The 21,369-nt window shown below is 40.8% G+C and overlaps 1 protein-coding gene across 1 annotated transcript in view; it reads left to right on the top strand.

Moving 5' to 3' along the window:
• The window catches only part of CUNH12orf56 (chromosome unknown C12orf56 homolog), a 79,191-nt gene that overhangs the window by 48,450 nt on the left and 9,372 nt on the right, over positions 1-21,369 (top strand). Inside the window, exons 4-8 of the mRNA XM_012514949.1 lie at positions 303-711; positions 3,048-3,121; positions 9,187-9,331; positions 16,953-17,059; positions 17,832-17,921. Of these exons, the coding sequence (XP_012370403.1) occupies positions 303-711; positions 3,048-3,121; positions 9,187-9,331; positions 16,953-17,059; positions 17,832-17,921 (825 nt within the window). The remainder of the gene's footprint in view (positions 1-302; positions 712-3,047; positions 3,122-9,186; positions 9,332-16,952; positions 17,060-17,831; positions 17,922-21,369) is intronic.

Genomic DNA, 21,369 nt, shown 5'->3' with positions numbered 1-21,369 from the left:
AACCGGGGATTGAACTCAGGCCCTTGCACTTGCCAGGGAAGCACTTATTCCACTGAGCCATCTCCCCAGCCCCTCATGTTTTATTTTGTGACAAGAACTCACTAAGTCGCTAAGTCTCCAGGCTGGGCTCCAACTTGCTCCTCCTGCCTCAAGCTCCCAGAGTGCCGGGATTACTGGCCTGGCCTCTTAACAAGCATTCCATTTCCTGAGAACAGGAGCATTCAGAGCCTTAGACTGGGTTCTCTTTGTTCCTTACTGTAAAATTCTGATCACCATGTTTAACACTAAATTCTACCTTACAGGTGCACCCAGGAGAGGGACGGTGTCTTTGGGGGCTCAACTCCCAGTCCTCCTCCAGACATCAAGGATCTGTGCCTTGAGGGCCAAGGTGCCTCCCGACCCTTACCTGCGCCCCCAGGAAGGAGCTGTCTGCCCACACCAGCTGCCAGCAGGGCTGTCAGCTCACCAGCTGGCCCATCAAACACAAAAGAACCCCAAGGACTTCCAGATCACAAAGACTCCCCCTGTGAAATCTCTTTCAAGTGTGATGGGAACAGAAATGAGTTTCATTTAGGAAATTCTTGCCCAGTTTCCCCTTTGGAGAGTGATTTAAGCCTACAGAAAAATGAGTCAGAACTTCACTTGTATGTAGTTTCCACAACCTCATCGCTATTTCTGCACTTAAAAAGTTCATGGAACAATTATGTTATAGTAAGTATCCTCACCTTAGCCTGAGGTATATTTGTTTTTGTTTGTTTGTTACTTTTTATTTAGGGAAGGATCTACAGGGTGTTCAGGGTCTCACTACTAGATCGGACTCCTAGTGATCCACCTGTTTACAGTCTCCCAAGAGCTGGGATTACAGGCACACGCCACCACACCCAGTCTCAATTGCTGTCTCAGCCTGCCCTGGGGACAGGGCCGGCACAGGCAGGCTGGGGGAATCGAATCCCCAGCCCCTGTGACTGCTTGCAGGGGCTTTAATCCACTGAGCTATTTGGCTGGCCCTGATTTTGTTTTTCTTTTAAAGGCAAACATGGCTTGTGTGCCTCTCCTCCATTTTGGCAATTTTATCTTATGATTTAATAATATTGTGAAAGAAAGATGCACGGAAATAAAAAAAAAAATAAAACAAAATTCTTAAAGAAGCGGAGGGAGGGGACTGGGGAGATAGCTCCTAGAATAAGCGCTTGCCTGGCAAGCCCAAGGCCCTGAGTTCAATCCCCAGTACCGCAATAAATAAATAAATAAATAAATAAATCAGAATTCTTAAAAGAAAGATGCATAGAAGGGGTGACTTGATTCAGGCTACCGTAATAAGGAGAAATGCTTGTTAGGGAGGAGTGTTTTGCAGAAATAAAGCAGCTGGACTTTTGTAGAGGCAGGGAAGGGAAGGCTTGCCAGGTGGCACTTTGCACTTAGCTAGGGCGACACGGGCTTTTCAAAGAGTTGAATTTCTTTCAGTAATACATTTTATCAGTAAGCTTTACCAACAATAATCATATCTGTGCTGTTTAGCATCTCAAATTGTACAAGGATGAAGTATGGTTATTCCTTATCCTTTATATGTTCTGAAGACGGCTGCTAGAAAGCTAAGTTATTAAGGCATATTCAAAATTAAACTTACAGATTTAAGGCAAATATAGTAATTTGCAAAAGGGGGAAAAGGACAGTTTAAAAAATATAGAACCATGATAAAACCAGTAAGAAACAAGCACATAATCCCCTCACTACCAACTGCCCACTTATCTGCTTTGATATTAAGAATAAGACAGGGGTAAATTTGTTTTGAGTTATAAATCAGCAACATTTCAGAAACCCCTTCTGACCAGATAGACCTCAACATAAACAAAAGGTTACTTGGAGAACTTCCTGCATGCTACTTGTCTGATTGGAGGACTGAAATAATAGAAAAGTCAACACTCAAGATTTAAGGAAAAATCAACCCTATTAGGGAGTAATAAACAAAAGTATAATATAGCTATGGCATGAAATATTAGGTAATCACTAAAAAGACTGCACTAAATCCATGTATATAGATATACAAAACTGTTCACTGCATGTTAAGTAAAAAAATGAAGTTCCAGATTAATATGTGATATAATTTAACTAGGATTATATCTATTACAAAATATGCCTAAAGGGCCAGCGAGATAGTTCAGCGGACTAAGCACCTGTTTTGGCAAGCGCAGGGACCAGTGTTCGATTTCCAGTCCTGCATGCTGCGCCAGCCCCTGTCCCGGGGTGTGCTGAGCGGGTGACCAAGTCTGAGTGTGGTGGCGCGTGCCTATAATCCCTGAGCTAGGGAGGCTGAAACCAGTAGGATCACTACAAGCCGGAGCTGCATAGTGCCACCCTATACCAAATACATAAAATGAAACAAACAAACCAAAAACAACGTAAGGGCCGGGGAGATGGCTCAGTAGGATAAGCACTTGACTGGCAAACGCAAGGATCTGAGTTCAATCCCCGGCTGAAAAAAAGAAAAAAAAAAAAAAAAAAAAAAAACCAAAAAACAAAAAACAACATAAGTAGGGTAAGTGTATATTTGAATAGTGGTAAGCGTCAAGAGAAACAAAATTTTATCTCCCACTTTGTACAATTATGTACTGTTAGAATTTATTTTTTTGTTGTTTTTTTAATATTTATTTATTTTTATTTATTACATTTATTTATTGTGTGTGTGTGTGGCCAGCTCAGCCCACCAGGGGGCGGGTCTGGCTGGCATGTGGAGCTGGGGATCGAACCGCGGTCCCTGTGCTTTGCCAAGCTTGTTTCAAGTAGGTGCTTTAGACCACTGAGCCATCTCTCCAGCCCTACTGTTAGAATTTAATAAATTATTTTAAAATAAGAGGTTAAAACTTTTTGAAAGTTAGATACCAAAAACTTCCCTGTGGTGTTATCAAATGCTGAAATTAGTCATATAAGCAAATAAGGCACCATAGATGGGATTAAAAATACACACACAAACACGAACGGCTAGAAATGGGGTTGACTCATTTCCGTAAACAGAAATTCTAACAATTCCTACTTTTTTATTCTTTCAGAAAGCTACTCTTTTGCAAGATCCCCTTCGTGCTGCCGAGCTCAGGCCTGTTATCAGAAGTCAGAAGCCATATAGGTAAGGAGTGAGGGTGTGATAGAGTTGCACTGGGGGGTTGGCCCTCCTCTTTGCACCCTTAATTCTATGTTGTATGTGTGGCTGACGTCACATCCGGCCCTCCACCTAGCTCTCAGTCCAGTCTTAGGTCTGTAAACGTTCACTGAACGGCACCTCTTACACATTTCACAGGAACCTTAAAGTTCAAATAATCAAATGGGGGCCGGGGAGATAGGTGAGTGACATTAGCGCCTGCCTGGTAAGCTCAAGGTCCCGAGTTAGATCCCTGATGGTGGGGGAGTGAAGCAGAACTTTGAAATGCAAGGATCATATTGCAAAAACTGAATCTACCCATTACTCTTAGCATCAATTAAGTGAGACAATCAGACTTGTTTGATGTTACCTAAGCTACTCAGCACCACCTCTGAATGACTTGCATTACACATGTTAAACCTGAATCTGACTTCACAGTCTGGATATACTAGCAGTAAAAGGAAAGTAATTCTGACACATGCTTCACCATGGATGAACTTCAAAGACATTATTATGTCAAGCGAAATAATGTAGACACAAAAGACCAAATATCTTATGATTCCACTTATGTGAGGCTCCCAGAAAAAGGAAATTTATAGATGATGTCGCTATCTTCAGGTACCCTAAGCTAGAGTCCTGGGTGTTGCCCTGACCTTCTCGCCCGCTTCCCCATCCCCCATTTCCAGCCAATCAGCACAGGATGTTTTTAACACCTTGTTACTATGTCTAGATAATACCCACTTCCCACGGTCCTTGCTCAAGTCCAATTAATCATCTTAGTTCTACTCTCTTACAGTACTCTCCTGGCCACTAAGCCTTCCTTCTGGCTCCTCAGGCCCATTACTCATTACAACGGAAACCTTCCCAAAGTACAAATCCGATTCCCTGAAAGCCTCTGAATGGCTCCCCATTGACCTTGGATAAAACTGTAAATGTCTAATAGAGTACACAGATGCTCTTGGTGTCTATTTTTATTTTTCCATCCTCTCTTCTTGTGCTTCCCCCACCCACTCCTGCACTGTGTGCCTACCTACTCTAAATGGATTTCTCACCGTTTTCTCAATTTTCTTTTTCTTTTCTTTCTGGGCCCTAATATGATGGCCCATTTTCATGAACCTCACTCTCTTTCTAAATGACTTCAGTCCATTAAACTTTAGTTTTTGTTTTGTTCATTAATTGGTGATTGAACTCGGGACCTTGCGCTTGCCAGGCAGGCACATAAGCCACTGAACTATCTCGCCGGCCCTTAGTTTTTTCTAAAACTCCTTTGTAAATCCCTCAAAACTAAGTTAGGAGGGACCCCTTCATAGCATCTGTTGCTTACACATCCTGTAGCACTTGCCAGTGTGTGTTTTGATTGCTTATTTGGTCATGTGCTGCCCTATCATGTGGTATGCTTCTTAAGGCAAAGTCTATGCCTTCGTCACATAGTAGGCTGCAATAATCCCTTACAGAATGAATAAATAAATGATATAAGATAGAGGTTGGGTATATTCACCCCCCCCCCAAGGAACCAAAGGTCATTAGAATGGATGTTACTAAGTCTGGGACAGGAACATACAAAATGAGTCTGAAACAGCTGACAATAAAAAGCAAAGAGAATGGGGCCATAACGAAGGAGTTTAGGTACCCCCATGAAGGGGCTCCCAATAGCCAAACATGGGACAGCTTGAGCATTAGAACAAATAAGGAATGGGGCCAATGAGATAGCTCAGCGGACTAAGCACCTGCTTAGGCAAGCTCAGGGATGAGGGCTCCATCCCTGGCACCACATGCTGTACCAGACCCGCCCTGGAGCATGCTGTGCTGTCATCTGTGTAAGAGTCCGGGTGTGGGGTGCACGCCTGTAATCCCAATGCCGGGGAGGCTGAAAACAGGAGGGTCACTAGGAGTGCAAGCTCCATAGTGAGACCCTCTACCAAATACATTAAAAAAAAAAAAAAAGGAATGGGGTGATTGAAACATAGTGAAATATAAAATTTAGAAGTAAGCGTTTACTCTGGTCTTTTACCAAAGAAATAAAACACATTGAATATTAGAAGAAAATAGGGCACCAATCTCTTATTCTGGAAATCAGGAAACAAATGGGAAGGATTATCCTGTCTTTCTTGCATTAACTGTAATGAGTTCAGGATAAGCAATTAGCCTTAGTTGATAAAAGAAAATTCCCTTTTACTGAATTCCATCTAATGCATGTAAAAGGTTTAACAGAACTAGGAAATTAACACTTTTTCAATCTTTAGTGAAATAACAGATTCATGCAAGAATCCCAGTCAATGAAATCATTAGCTAGAAAGGCGAGGCAGGGCGGGGGAGACAGCTCAGTTGGCTTAGCAGCCTGCCTGGTAAGCTCAAGGTCCCGAGTTAGATCCCTGATGGTGGGGGAGTGAAGCAGAACTTTGAAATGCAAGGATCATATTGCAAAAACTGAATCTACCCATTACTCTTAGCATCAATTAAGTGAGACAATCAGACTTGTTTGATGTTACCTAAGCTACTCAGCACCACCTCTGAATGACTTGCATTACACATGTTAAACCTGAATCTGACTTCACAGTCTGGATATACTAGCAGTAAAAGGAAAGTAATTCTGACACATGCTTCACCATGGATGAACTTCAAAGACATTATTATGTCAAGCGAAATAATGTAGACACAAAAGACCAAATATCTTATGATTCCACTTATGTGAGGCTCCCAGAAAAAGGAAATTTATAGACAGAAATGAGAGGTTACTTAGGGCCAGAAGTAACCAGTAAGAGAGAGTTGTTGTTTGACAGGCACCTAATTTCTGTGTGGGAAGCTGAAAAACTTCAGGAAATGGATAGCGATGATAGTTTTCCAACACTAGAAATACACTTAATACCATTGAACTGTACTTATAAAATGAATACAACAGTAAGTTTCACATCACATTTATCTTAATTTCAAAATAGTGTGTGTGTGTGTGTGTGTGTGTGTGTGTGCGCACGCGCACGCATAAGGGAACAGATGAAACAAAATTGGTTCAATGTTGAAAATTATTGTAACTAGGTTATGAGTACATGGAAATTTCTTACATAATTATATTCAGAAAATTTCTATAATTAAAATATACGGGGCATACTTGTGATCCTAGTACTCGGGAGGCTGAAGTTAAAGAATCACCAGATTGAGCACAGCTTGATCACCACAGAGACTTAGCAAGACCCTGTCTCAAAAGAAAAAAATAAAAAAGAGCTGGAGTTGTAATTCAGTGCAAAGGTCCTGGGTTCAGTTCCTAGAACTGAAAAAATATTTTGCTGTTTGTCTAAAAGCAATATACCCTTTGTTCAAACAGACTATAATCTTGCTATACTTCTAATTTGAATTTATGATATACATGAGACCTGAGTTTATACATGAATTAAATTTTAATATGAAGACATTAGTGTCCCATTTTCTTTTTTTCCCCATTTTCACACAGAAATTATTTTGGTCTTTAAAGAAAATTTAGGGCTGGAGAGATGGCTCGGTGGTCTAAAGCACCTACTTGGAACAAGCTTGGCAAAGCACAGGGACCGCGGTTCGATCCCCCAGCACCACATGCCAGCCAGCCGCGCCCCCTGGTGGGCTGAGCTGCCCCCCAAACACAATAAATTAAAAAAAAGTTTAAAAAAAAAGAAAATTTAGATAACATCTATATCATAAATGACAAAAGATTAACTTATGCATCTTAGCAAGTTGACAACTCTCAATGGGGAAAAGTAAGAAAATCAATTTCAAAATTATGCTGCTGGTGTATTTCTACCTGAGCTCATTTATTTATGTTGCTTTGAGTGTTCTCAGAGGGTAGAGGGATTAATAATTTTTTAAAAAAGTGGAATAAGGTGGTGATTAGAAGTACACTGATAGGATTAAAGTGCCTGCAAGCAGGCGCAGGGCCCAGGCATTCCCGGGCCTGCTGTGGTGGCCCCACCCCGGGGGCGCACTGAGATGGCAATTGAGACTGGATATGATGGTGCTCGCCTGTAGTCCCAGTTCTTGGGAGGCTGTAAACAGGAGGATCATTATGAGTCCGATCTAGTAGTGAGACTCTGGAGCATCCTTGTAGACCCTTCCCTAAAATACAAAAAAAATGAATGAATGAATGAATAAATAAATAAATAAATAGAAGTACATTGATAGTAAAGCTGGATCTCAAATTGATTCTTGTTTTTATTTAGATTATATGCTAAGAATGTGTGTTAATTGAAGTATCACAGAACAGTGGATACTGTGATGGTCTTTATTTATTTATTTATTTATTTTGTTCCTCGAATGCCTTCAGGGCACTTTTGGCCAGCGGGCGAGTTGTGAGGTTCGAACTCCAGCAACCTGAGGCTGACAGCTTTGTGGAAGCAGCCACTTAAAGGCCTGAGCTAGGGCCAGGCCCCCAATGTGATGGTCTTTATTGTGCACATCAGGAATCTGAAGCACAGGGAGGTAACTTGCCTGTGGCAATAGTGATCTAACTGGGTAGAGGCGATCTAGGAGGCTGACCTTGCCCCCAGGCTTCTAGTCATTAGGTTCTTCTGCCTCTACATTGCTGTTGCTGAACCTGTGACAACCAGTTTTTCTTCTGTGTTCCCACTATAAAAGAGATGATCTCTCCACAAAGTCTTAATTTGGGGGTTAAAAGAGAGGCTCATTAATTAGAGGCAAGAACCTCTTATGTGGGGTAAGTGGCTGCTGCGTGCAAGGGTTAAAACTGTTTTCACTTCAAGTAAGAAAGGCCAAGCTTCCAGCAATCTGTGCAGAGTATGAAACACCCCTCCTGCTGTTAGTTTGCACCCAGCTCTTCTAAGTCCTTAGTTTTGCGACTCTGGACAGGTTACCTAATCCTTCTCATTTCGCATAAAGTGCCACGGTAACTCCTAGCTCTAACCCATCAGCGGCAGCCAGTTCAGTGAACTAGTTTCTAAACAGAGTGCAAGCCAGAGCCTGCTGCATGGTCAGTGCCCAGGTAAGCACGAGTTGTTAATGAGCATGGTGTGAGACAGAAGCAATACGCAGCCTTACTACAAGCCTTTCAAACTGCTGAAAATCAGCTGAGAGGCCAGGATACTTACACAAATAACTACAGTGGGATGAAACAGGATTAGTGTGGGGTTAGAAGTGTTAGCAGCCTGCAGTGCGAGAGAGGCTACGGTCGGTCGTTGGTGACATTAGGGAAGGTGGAAGCAGGAGAGGTGTTATCTTTTCAGCTTAGCTTGCTTTTCCTGAAGTGTGGGGTGCATGCTGTTCAGTGAGGGCCAGTGGTTGCCAGTTGTATCTGACACAGCCTGAAATAACTCTCAGTTCAAGGTAGAAAAGTAATCCCTTTGGCCAGCTGGTCAGCCTTCGCCAGGGAGCACCTTTTGGCTTCCTGTAGTGACCACAGGGACAGCTCTCTCTGATACGGGTTCATCCACCTTTTGTGCAAAAACAGAGCAAGCCTCAGACTCTGATCTCACTTAGGATCTTTGTAGCTTTCAAGCAGGTTTTAGTTTTAACAGTTCTCTGCTATTTATACCAAGTGATACTGCTTTTCCCTATCATGTAGTAACACAAAGTTTTCTTTATAAATGAGTTTCTTTATTCACAAGCCAACTGAGTTGATTGAAAGAAATAATTCAAGCAAATAATACTGTCTATGGTTTGTGGATTCTGGTAATTGATACAAGCAAGGCTCCAAGGAGGCTCAGAAGTTTAGTAAGGACCATGAGGGCATCCCTCATATGGGTACAGACTGAGTAAATGACATGGCTCCAAAGTTGGCTTGGAGACCAGGGATATAGCTCAGCAGCCTAAGCGCCTGCCTGGCAAACACAAGGTCTTGAGTTCAATCCCTGGTACCACAAAAATCAGCCAGTCAATCAAAGTAAGTTTGGAAGGCAACAAACAGTTCAGTATGGGGGGAACAAGCTACATTACTGATCAGTACTAATGCGGAGAGTACAAAACTATGTTAAAATTTAATTGCTAATAAAGTATTAGAAGCCTATTAATCACTGATATTCCCAAACTGCTGTTTCTTATTTTTTACGTGAACAATTTTCCTGTTGTTTCTCTAGATCTGAGGAGAAAATAAAGCACTTCAGTCAACTCAAATCTGAACTTTTTCTTAAAGATAATACTTTGAGGAAGATACTTGGTTTAGTTACCGAACTTAAAGTAGCAGCCCAGAAAAATTTCATTCTGAAAAGGCTCTTCTGGAAAGTAGGTGTTTTATTTTAAATCTTTAAAATGTATTTCACCTGGTTAGCACATTTAAGTGTAAAGTACAAGAGAAATAAAAATCATCTGACGTTCTGTCCTGTATTTTAAAATGCTGATTAAATTTAATGCAGTCACTTGAAGATCTTTAAGATAATTGACAGTACACAGGGTCGGGGGATGGAGGAAGAGAGAAGCCATTGCCCCATGAAGAGATCAGATGGGCTGCTTGGCAGAGTCAGAAAAGTAGGGTGTTAAAGGGAAAGGTCTGGGCTTGTGAGATGTAAGTGGGAAAAAGAATTTCAAGGAGCTTTATGGTGTCTGTTTCCCTGCAAGAAAAATATAATTAAGAAATACTTTTGAGTGTAAAACTGATATTTTAAAACATGTGAGTTTGTGAATTGGGGCACAACCCACTTCTCACTTGGTAAGTTACAGACACTCCATTTTGGTCCCATGTGAAGGAGTGAAGTCTCCTAGGTGGGGAATGGTGGGGCACTGGCGAGGCCAACAGGAGAGCCCTGCCCACGACCATTGCTGCATCCTGCTTCTGCCCAGCAGACTCATGTGAAGGGCACGTTCTCCCGACCACTCAAGACAGTCTTGGATGTGTATTAGATTCTAGGTGATCCGTATACATGACGACCAGACATCTCGGTTTGCCTGGACCAGGGTGATTAGCTGTTCTAATGTGCATGGGACAGAGGAAGTTCCCAGGTCATGGGAAAGCAAGGACAGTCTAAAACAAATTAGGGTGATGTCCAGTCAGCCTAATTAGAAGGCAGAGTAGCTATAGAAATATTATGTCAAATGTCTAAGAACATTGAGACTTGGGGCTGGTGAGATGGCTCAGTGGTCTAAAGCACCTACTTAGAACAAGCTAAACTAAGCAAAACACAGGGACCACGGTTCAATCCCCCAGCACCACATGCCAGCCAGCCCCGCCCCCTGGTGGGCTGAGCTGGCCACACACACACACACACACACACACACACAAAGAACATTGAGACTCGGGTAAAGGTGATGTGCTACTGCATCGTCTAAACTGACCAGTACTGGATAGATCTTGTTAGGAATATATCATCCATGTTTAGACTCTGGAACAGAGCATTATGTAAATGTGGGGACAACCAACATAATTTTGAAAATAGAAATAGAATTCATGCAGAAGAGCTCAAGAAGTTGGGGTTAACTACCCACCCCACACATGGCATCATTTTAATCAAAATCCTAATTGTATGGGCTTGCTTGATTAAAAACTTTTAGGGAAAGGGTCAGCCAGATAGCTCAGCAGACTAAAGTACCTGTGTGCACCTACAATATATGAATGGCAATGGAATACATATCTTTGACAAAAGATGCAAGGATCAGGGTTTGATCCCTACATGTTGTACCAGCCCCACCCCTGGGGCACGCTGAGCCAGAGATTGAGACTGGATGTGGTGGCTCATGCCTGTAATCCCAGTGCTTGGGAGGCTGAAATCAGGAGGATCACTATGAGTCCAATATGTGTAGTAAGACCCTGTACTAAAAACAAAAACAAAACAGAACAAAAAAACTTGGGGGTTATTAAATTAGGTACAGACACTTTAACATTTACGGCTACTCACTGATGGCCTGTCATAGATTCTGAACTTGGGCATGGCATTTATTTTAGCAGGGCAAGGTTATCAGCAAGACATCATCATCTGGGAGAATTAATCCAGCTGTAGATGTTCATAGAGGAAGCACAGTGCCTGAGGTTGAGGGTGAGTTGACATAAAGTAAGCGAAATGAAATATACAGGTATTTCAGTATATAGGTGCAGATACACTCAGGTGTCTGCACAAACATTTGGCACCAGGAAGATCTGCCTGTTTAGGGCATGGGAACCAGTCCTTTATGGAATGTGAGTTCTGGGGTGTGGAGTAAAGATGTAGAGATTGTCAAGAGGAAAGACTATAGGAAAGGACTGGAAAATGATATAAGAGAGAGCCAGTGTTCAGATAAACCAAACACACTTAGTGATTGGATTTAAAGTAGATGTTAGGGGCCAGGGATATGGCTCAGTAGAATAAGCGCTTGCTTGGCAAGCACAAGGGCCTGAGTTCAATCCCTGGTTCAACCAAAACCAACAACAAGAAAAATAAAAAATAAAGTAGATGTTTAGGTGGGAGAACTGAAGTATCTCCTGAAGATTGGATAGGAAGAAAAGCGTGGATGTGGAACACCAGAGTGTTGGTCTGGGGGTCAGTGGAAGCATCTTCACTCTTAAAACAGGCCTGACTATGGAGCAAAAGAAGGATGCGGAGAAAGAGAATAAAGATGCGCTAACACACTCAGCCCACCACTTCTTTCTTGTCGGGCGCTTGTTGAAATCACACGCGAGTCAGATGGTGCTTAAGCTTCTCTTTATTCTTCTCTCCCCCAAACTTCTCCCCGGAACTACTACTCAACCGAACTACTTCGCCGAACTACTTCTCCGAACTTCTCCGCCGAACTACCCCGGACCTTCCGTAACATCCTCTTTTATACTCCCCAGGACCAATCAAATAAGGCTGCATGTCTTAAACCGGCCAATGGGCAAGTGCCTGGTTGTAACAGCTCTTAGCCAAATAGAATGCGCCAGCAGAGGTTAAACATAGCTCTGGAAATCCCCCGTGGGGGAGGGCAAGCATGTAGGGCGCCGGCGCCCAACACTTTCTCTGCTCGGTTTTCTAAAAGCTTGCACCACATGGCATGACTAGAATACTTAGCCTGTCTTCTCTGCCCTCCATCCTTTCTCTAGGATGTGCCTTTCATTTTCTCTTGTAAGAACACGACCTATTCTTCCACTCGGATTCCACTGCTTTCTGCCTTTCTTGTTATCCTTACTAAGGAACTCTGGTTTCTTTTGCTTTCTGATCTTCTATGGAAGTTCTGTTCACAGAACTTTGATATTTTATCATCTGCAATGTTCAATAGGTAGATGTTAGCTGTACATGGCCATTGAACTCTTGAATGTGGCTAAAGACTAAGACAGAGAAATTTTAATTTTGATCTGATTAATTTTTATAATTAAATAACTTACAGGGCAGTGCAGTTCCAAGGCATCTGTCATAGCAACTTCTCTCTAGCAATTCAACAAACACTTATTCTTTCCTAATCTGTGTGAAGTACGGTAATATGGACTAGAAATGCACAGAAGTTTAAGATACGGCTCCTCCCCTCGAGAGTTGGCACATTTTCTCCTTTACTGTAATTATTAATACAGCTTTATTTCCCATACCATGTCACAAGTTTCTTCCCGACAGGCATGCATTTTACTTATCTTTATGTTCTTCCTTTTTTTTTTTTTTTTTGGTGGAACCAGGGATTGAACTCAGGCCCTTGAGCTTGCCAGGCAAGTGCTTATTCTACTGAGCTATCTCCCCGGCCCCTTTATGTTCTTCCTAATGTCCAGTCCAATGCATAGATATAATACATCCTGGAGGTTGTTCATATTGAATTACATACTTGGTGAATTTTTTTATTTTTTTATTGTTATTTTTATTTATTTATTTATTTTTGCAGAACCGGGGATTGAACTCTGGCCCTTGTGCTTGCCAGTGAAGCACTTATTCCGCTGAGCCATCTCCCTGGCGCCTTGGTAAAAATTTAATCTAAGTAGAAGTCTAGGGATAAAACATTCACATTTTGTTTTTAGACTTGAAAAACACTGCAGCCGTTCTTTACTGTAATGTCCTTAGGTGGAGGAAAAAATGAAGTCACATGGGTAGTGTCCTTATTTGGAGTCTGTCCACATTTTAGTGGACTACTCATGGCTCTCTCCCCAACCATGTCATCGAGACCTGGCAGCTGTGTATTTTCGCTAATCCATAGCCAAAATCTATTATTGTATTTATTTACACAAAGTTTATATCTATGACTAATAAAGCTTGACCTTCTTGGTTTCTTTCTTTCTTTTTTTAAAATATATTTAGTGCAGGGTCTACAGAATCTCACTACATAGATTGGACTCATAGTGATCCTCCTGTTTTCAGCCTCCCAAGTGCTGGGATTACAACCTGTAATCTCACTCTCATTTGCCATCTCAGTGTGCCTCGGGGGTGGGGCTGGCACGGCAGGCTGGGGATTGAACCCCTGGTCCCTGCATCTGCCTAAGTAGGTGCTTTAATCCGCTGAGCAATCTGGTTGGCCCTTGTTTCTTTTAAGACTTTTCATATCTACATTTTTATTTTTCATAGTCCTAAACTATAGCCATGTCTTTCCAACTTTGTATTGGCCTTCTGCATGTGATGCCCCCTCTAGAGCCCTTTTAAAATCAACTTTATTGAGGGAATAGTTTTTTCTTTTAAATCCTATTTACTCTTTTATGGGAAATAGAATTTAAATTGTGGGAACACTTCTTCATAAGTTGACTAAACTAGGTGGTAGAAGGACAGTTATATCTTTTGTTTTTCTTAAGATATTATTTCACTACCTAGCATAATACCTGCCACATGACTAGCAATCAGTAACTATATGTTCACTGAATAGATAGGTGAGCTGTGCAGATAACTTCACAGTACAAATACCTGCCTGGAGAGCACAAGGCCCTGGGTTCAGTTCCTGGTACCCAAAACAAAACAAAAAACAAAAAAAGGTAAATGAATAAATGAAAGAGTTCTCTACTCATTCTCTGAGCCTTTCATTTTTCTTCACAAGGTTGTTTTTACTTCAATGTTTAAGAAGCTTAGTAAAGTATACTGAAACATTTTTAATGGTATATTTCAGTAATATCAGTACATTCACATTGTTGTGTAAGTACCAGCACTCTCATCTCCAACTCTTTTTTGTCTTGGAAAACTTTAATATCCTACCCATTACACGACACCTCTCTATTTTCCCATAGTCTGTTCTAGCCCCTGGGAACTATTCTACTTTCTATCTGTATTAACTCAATTAATTCTAAGCACCTCATATAAGTGAAATTGTATCGTCTTTGTATTGTTACTGATTTATTTCAATGAACCAGACAATAATTTTATTTTCAATTTTTTGAGGATCAATCATACTGCTTTTTACAGGGCCTCACTATTTTATATTCCTCCTTGAAGTACCAGAGGGTTCCAGTTTCTCTTCATCTTCACTGATCCTTAATTTTATTATTTTATAGCAGCATTGGAATATTTTTGAATGCATTTCGCTAATGATCAGTGGTGTTGAGTAGTGGCTTTTTTCATATGCTTATTGGCTATTTGCATATCTTTTTTTAATAAACCATTGGGGTATAATTATACATTATGCATGATAAAATGTACCTATATTCAAGGGTAGAATTTTAAGAGTTTTGACAAGAATATGCATCCATATGCTGCTAGCCTAGTTGAAGTACAGACCATTTCTATCCCCCCAGAAGGCTGTCTTGTGCCCTTAGGGAAGCAGATCTATCACTTTCCTGGACTGTTGATGCGCTTCCTGTCCCTGTTGAGTGTTTCCTGTCCTAGCCTTCTACTGCTGTGGAATTCTGTGCTGTGTGTTCTTCTACGCCTGGCTTCATTTGCATGATACTTTTGAGATTCCTTCTTGTTGTTGGAGGCAGGAGAATGGTATTTTTAAAAGTGAAATTTCTCAGCCAATAGGCCAGTAGGAGATTATACTAACCAAGCATTTATGATGTGGAGCTGTGGGGGGAAAAGGAACCCTTCTCCACTGTTGATAGGAGTGCAGACTGGTGCAACCACTGTGGAAATCACTGTGGAAATTTCTACAAAACTCGGACTACATGTTTCATTTGACACAGCCATTCCTCTCTTGGGTATCTTCCCAAAAGTATTAAAGGCATAATACCACAGCAACATACGCATACCCATGCTTATAGTTTGTAATAGCCAAATCTTGGATATAACCCAGGTGCCCATCAATTGATGAATAGATAAAGAAGATGTGATTTTTAAAAAAATACAGTGGAATACTACTCAACCATACAGAAGGATAAGATCAAGACATTTCTAGTAAAATGCATGCACCTTGAGACTATACTCTCAAATGAAATAAATTGGACATATGTAAATAAATATGGCATTACTTCTCTGGTGTGAGAAACTGAAAGTGCAAATAAGGACTAAAATGTGTAAGTATTGTGAAATAGGAAGAAAATGTTCAAGTGGGATAGGAAACAGGGAGAGAAGAGGAAAAGAAAGAAGGGAAAAGTTAAAAAAAAAAAAAGAAAAACAAGGAAACAAAGCTTTGGAAATGGGGAAGGTAGGAGGCGCTGAAGGGAGTAGGGGAATGGGAAAAAACTGAGTTATATCAGATATGGGTACAAATTTTCTGTGATGGATGTGATCATCACGTGTATCTCAAATGTACCAATAAAATCTAATTTTAAAAAAGCACTTATGGTGTGCTAAGCACTGTTGAAACTTTATACATATTGCTGTTTTCAGTGCTAACGTCAAGTCCACAAGGTAATGTTATTAGCCCCATTTTAGAGGCGAGGAAATGAGTCACGGAGAGCATACATAATTTGTCAGCGATCTTATGACAAACAAGTGCCAGTTCTGGGATTCGAATGCAGAGAGCCAGGCCTCAGGGGCAGTGTGTTACGCTGCTGCTCTACAGGTTTATCAGGCATGGAATAAGCCCAAGAGCTTGGATGGCGCCTGACGCTCGTGTTTCTACCCTTCCCTTGCTTCTTTCTCCACAGCCGTTCTCATCATATATCACCTAAATAAGGGCACATACAGGGCCGGCGAGATAGCTCTGTGGACTAAGTGCCTGGTTAGGCAAGCGCAAGGACCAGAGGTTCAATCCCCGGCACTACATCCCCTCCAGCCCCGCTTCTGGGCGTGCTGAGCTGGCCACCCAACTGGTGGCTCACGCCTACAATCTCAGCGCTGTGAAGGCCTGAAACAGGAGGATCAGTACGAGTCTTAGCTGTGTAGTGAGACCCTGCCCAAAATACATTAAACAAATGAATAAAGGCACACACAGACTTGTGAAAAGAGGGTGTAACCTGTCACTAATAATCAAAACTCAAAGGGGGAAAGGTGAGCTGTACAGGACTAGAAAAGTGAAGTGATTGCATCATCCTTCTCGTGAGGAGCAGCTCGCCTGACCTTACGGGCCGGTGCTTATTTTCATACTTCATTTAGCTCATGAGACTGGGAAAGAACACAAGTTGTTAGTCCTAAACTCTGAGTCTGTGTTCAGTTAGACACATGGCAATCTGAATTTCCACTGCATCACCAGAAGGATTAATACCGATTTCACCATTTTTAACATGCTGTGCTATTGCTGTCCATTTGTTTTGTGTTAATAAATATTTTTAGATATGGGCTTTCCTATTCATCATCTCACTGTGTTCTGTATAATAGACAAGTTCTTTTGGAAAGGCAGGAATTGCAGCAGTCCTGTTTTCCAGGATGACAGAATGACTTGAGGTTACGTACTCACTCCTGAGTAATCTTCAATACTGGCCATCCCTTGACATTGCCTTTTAGCTCCTGTTCCTGTCTGCAGGACAGTATTTTCCTGGTTGTAAATAAAACTGTATTTTCAATTTGATTAGTTTAGTACCTTCTCTAATCAAAAAATAATAATTTCTTCAGACTTTCAAGTAAGGATAGTTTTAAGACCTGGCACCTTAACTAACCATCCTCTTCCTCACTTGCTTTTACAGACCAGTGACCTTTTCTACTTCCTTGTGAACAAACTTCATGAGTACTTGCCGGAGCCTAAGGATAAGAACGCGCTGCATAATAAAAGCCAGAGGGCTGATGAGCTGGTGTAAGTACTAGATAATCAGATACATGTTAAAGATAAATGACAGGCAGAGTATATACAGTACTAATGATTAATGGTGGAGCAAGTTTTGCTACATATAGATTTTTAAAATGTTCTAATTTTAATGGAAGGGTACACAAGAAACTAGAAATACAGGCTTTCCTAGAAGGGAAAAATGGTTGACTGGAGAAGAGAAATCTTTTCAGTGTAATTTTCTTTTTTACCTTTGATGTTTTGAGCTATATACTACCTATTGTAAAAAATTAAAATTATCTGAAGTAAATTTAAAATGAAGTAGTGTATGATCTAAAAACATTGGGGAAATATACATCCAAAATTATGAAAATGACTTAATCTCTGATAGGCAGCTATCCTTGGTCATTCGTGCAATACATACATTATCATTCATGCATATACTATTATACTATCATTCATTCACATGATGACAGATAGGGGACTTAACAAATCCTGACAATTTTGTTTTGCTTTTGAGACAGGGACTTACTATGTAGGTCAAACTGGCTTTGAACTCACTCTGTAGTCTAGGCTGGCCTTGAACTCATGGTGAAATTCCTGCCTCACCCTCCCAAGTGTTGGGATTGCAAGCACGCGCCACCATGCTCAACCAATATTGACAATTTGATGTAACGAATTTTCTGTACTTTTTTAATATGAATATCTGAAAGCAATTTTATCAAGGATTACTTCTTCCACATAATTCTGAACTTATAATGAAATCATGCTGTTTCCACTTTTCTTCCTTTTTGCTTCCTAGGGCATGCATTGAAATTACACAGACTCTAGGACTGATGTTCAGAGAGACAGAAACTGAATCATCACGCCTGAACACACTGGCAGCTAAGAAGTAAGTGTTGTTATTTTTTAGGAAGACACTGGGGAGGGCTGGCGAGATAGCTCAGCAGACTATGCATCTGCTTAGGCAAGCACAGGGACCAGGGTTCAATCCCTGGCATCACACACTGTGCCAGTCCCAACCCCGGGTACACTGAGCTTGCCATGGAGACCAGAATGGCGGTGAAGGCCTGTAATCCCAGCATTGAGGAGGCTGAAAACAGGAGGATCACTATGAGTCCAAACTGCATAGTGAGACCCTGTATCAAATACATAATTTTTTTTTTTAAAAGACACTGGGGTCTTCCAGTTTCAACCCAGTACTGCTTCTGAGTATCTTTAAACAGTCACACCTCTCTAACTTCTCTGTGTAATCCCTCATCAATATAGTACACACTTTTGTGCCTCCACTTCCTTCTGTGATGAGTAGATTAATAGGCACATGCTGTCCCTGTGCATGATTAAGGGTACAAAGACTTTCTTTCCTTTGACCTAGTCTGGTGTACTTGAAAAAGACCAACTTGTGCATTAAAGTCTCCATTCACAACAGAAAATTACATAGCAAAGGCAATTGTTACAGTAGCCAATTTATTATGGATAGTCATGTGTTTCTTAATGATGGGGTTTTGCCTGCTCACATGAACCTAGGATGGATAGGCTACTGCACACCTGGGCTATATGATGTGTGTGTGTGTGTGTGTGTGTGTGTGTGTGAGAGAGAGAGAGAGAGAGAGAGAGAGAGAGAGAGAGAGAGAGATAGAATGTTGCTTTTAGGACTATGACAGACAAAACCACAGGAGATGAAATCAGCATGAGGGAAAGTGATGTAGTGGAGTGATGTGGGAAACGGATGTTTGAGACTGCTGCTGATGTAACGGCATACTGTTTGGCAGTAAACCTTTTATTATTAGTAAGAGTACACTAAACTAATATTAAAAGTATAGAATAATAAATACATAAACCAGGAACATTGTCATTTGTTGTCATTATACACTGATGTAACTGTGTGGGCTACAGTTTTGTGTGACAGGCGGCATTCTCCACAATGTGAGTAACGCACTGTGCTACAATACTGGGACAGCTACAGTGTAATGAGGTGATAAGAATTTTTCAGCTGCATTATAATACAACTGGACCATCATCATTGACAAAAACCTCTTTATTATTTGGCACATGACTGTAATAACATAACTGTGGAGTGAATGATGTTGGAGGGTTTACAATATATAGGGTGTGCTGCTATAGTAAAGATACTCTAAAATACGTGACCAAAAGAAGACAGACATTCAGATTCTTAGCAGTGTTTACTGGAGTAATGCTTTTTTTTCTGTGTTTCTTATTGAGGCCATTTTTGCTTTGACTTGGAATAAGTTCTTTGACAGAGCAGACTGCCTGGTTAAGTGACCTGCAATACGCGTGGGGATTGTGATGTCTTCTGAAATCCACAAAGTGGAACCAAATAGCTTTTGATGCTGGCGGCTCTACCCCAGCTGCTGTGAAGGCTCCTCTAATTTGTGTCATGCACTGCTGTGGAAAGAACATAGCTTCTGCTCAGGCTAGGAGAGTCACTAACCTGTCCTACAGATTCAAAACAACTCAAGCAAAGCCTCATTGAGTGCCCATTTAAGTTTCATGGATTTGTATCATCTTTGACAAGAATTGTTTATATACTTGTGCCCAGATGTTTGAGCCATTAGTTCTTCTGTAGATGCTGTGATTGCCCCAGCTAGCTCTATTATCAACCTTTAGGTATGACTTCATAGTGTTTATTTGAAAAGGCTGGGCTAAGACATGAAGGTAGTACTTGTGTTTTTTTTTTTTAATTTTTATTTATTTATTTTTTAACATTTAGTGTGTGTGTGTGTGTGTGTGTGTGTGTGTGTGTGTGGCCAGCTCAGCCCACCAGGGGGCGCGGCTGGCTGGCATGTGGTGCTGGGAGATTGAACTGTGGTCCCTGTGCTTTGCTGAGCTTGTTCTGAGCTTGTTCTGAGTAGTAGTGCTTTAGACCACTGAGCCATCTCACCAGCCCCAGTACTTGTGTTTTTAATAACTGCAGCTTATACCATCCATTAGTATATAGTCCTTAAAAGGGACTCAAGAAAGCCAGTCCCCCCAGGATTCCTGAAAATTCTTCCACCTAACAAGATTGTGTAGCAGTGTTTCCTGGTTTTGTGTCTTTGGTTTGGTAGAAATATTCCACAGGAGCATGTGACCATTTGATGCAGAGTCTGGGTTTCTATCACAAATCCTTTTGCCAAATGCAGAAGTTGCAGGCTTGCTACTGGTAAGAGGGAAGCAAATGGGGAAGTAAACCTATCCTGGTGCTGGGAGCATTTGCCTGTAGGACTTCAGTCTTGAAGAGCATCTCAGTGCTGGAATCAGCCTCCTGGGAGGGCCACAGGGTGTGCCCTGGCAGGCCCCACCAGCCACTTCTAAGCAGTAATGTGGACATACCTTGAGGTGGCAGGTATGATGCCTGTTGTCTGGTGTACTTGGGTGAGTAGCTGGGGCAGCCAGCAGGGCTTTGCACAGTTAAACAAAACAAAACAAACAAACAAACAAACAAACAAAACAGATTCTTGGTTAAACTGATGACTTCATTTGGGAACCAAAAAGAAGAATGTCTTGGACCTTGGGCCACATATTTTCTTTGAAAAGTATGCATTTCTTGTACAGTTTTGTCAGCGATTATATTACTGAGAGGTGAAATAAGATAAATATGATGAGGCTTTAATTAATCCCATGCTGTTCTGGAAATCTGAAGGCCTGCAACAAATTTAAATTCCAGCTCTTGTTATAATTTTTTAAAAGATTGTGAAATGATAAAAATATGCATGAATTAAGTTTTTTTTTTTTTTCTTGTTTTAAAACCAGAGTTTTGGGGCAATTTGTTATGAATAATGGATAATAAAGTACAGAGCCTAATTTGTGTTGTACACAACAGATAAAAATTAAAGCTATGTTTAATTTAAAAAATTAAGGTCTTTCAGCAGATGTTATTAGATTTGCTAGATATTTGAAATTCCCCTTTCCATGTAGATTCAATTATTCAGTCCATTTAAGTATTAGTTATAGTCAACACTTGTAACTGTTACCCTAGAACATTCTATAGGTATAGACCGTGACAACATAATTAATGAACAAAGTATACAGCAAATATTTCTAAATACTTAACTGTACGTTTGTTCTAACTACCAAAAACCTCTTTTTAATAAAAGTAAATACAGAGAATTGATTTCTCTAATATATGGGCTTCTCTGTACTGGAAAGTATTCAGTGGTAGCTGGTTATACTGTAATCTATTAAATTTGAACGTGTTAAATAAAAATATCTTATGATTTTTTTAATTTTTAAAGATATTAAAAATGTATTAAGAGATTATGATTCTCTAAAACATAGGAATCTCTGTACTGGAAAGTATTCAGTGGTAGCTGGTTATACTGTAATCTATTAAATTTGAA

The sequence above is a fragment of the Octodon degus genome, unplaced genomic scaffold (genome assembly GCF_000260255.1).
Source record: "Octodon degus isolate 3935 unplaced genomic scaffold, OctDeg1.0 scaffold00047, whole genome shotgun sequence".
Lineage (NCBI taxonomy): Eukaryota > Metazoa > Chordata > Mammalia > Rodentia > Octodontidae > Octodon > Octodon degus.
Note: the sequence above shows the minus strand (reverse complement) of the source record. Positions and strands in the feature narration are given on the sequence as shown.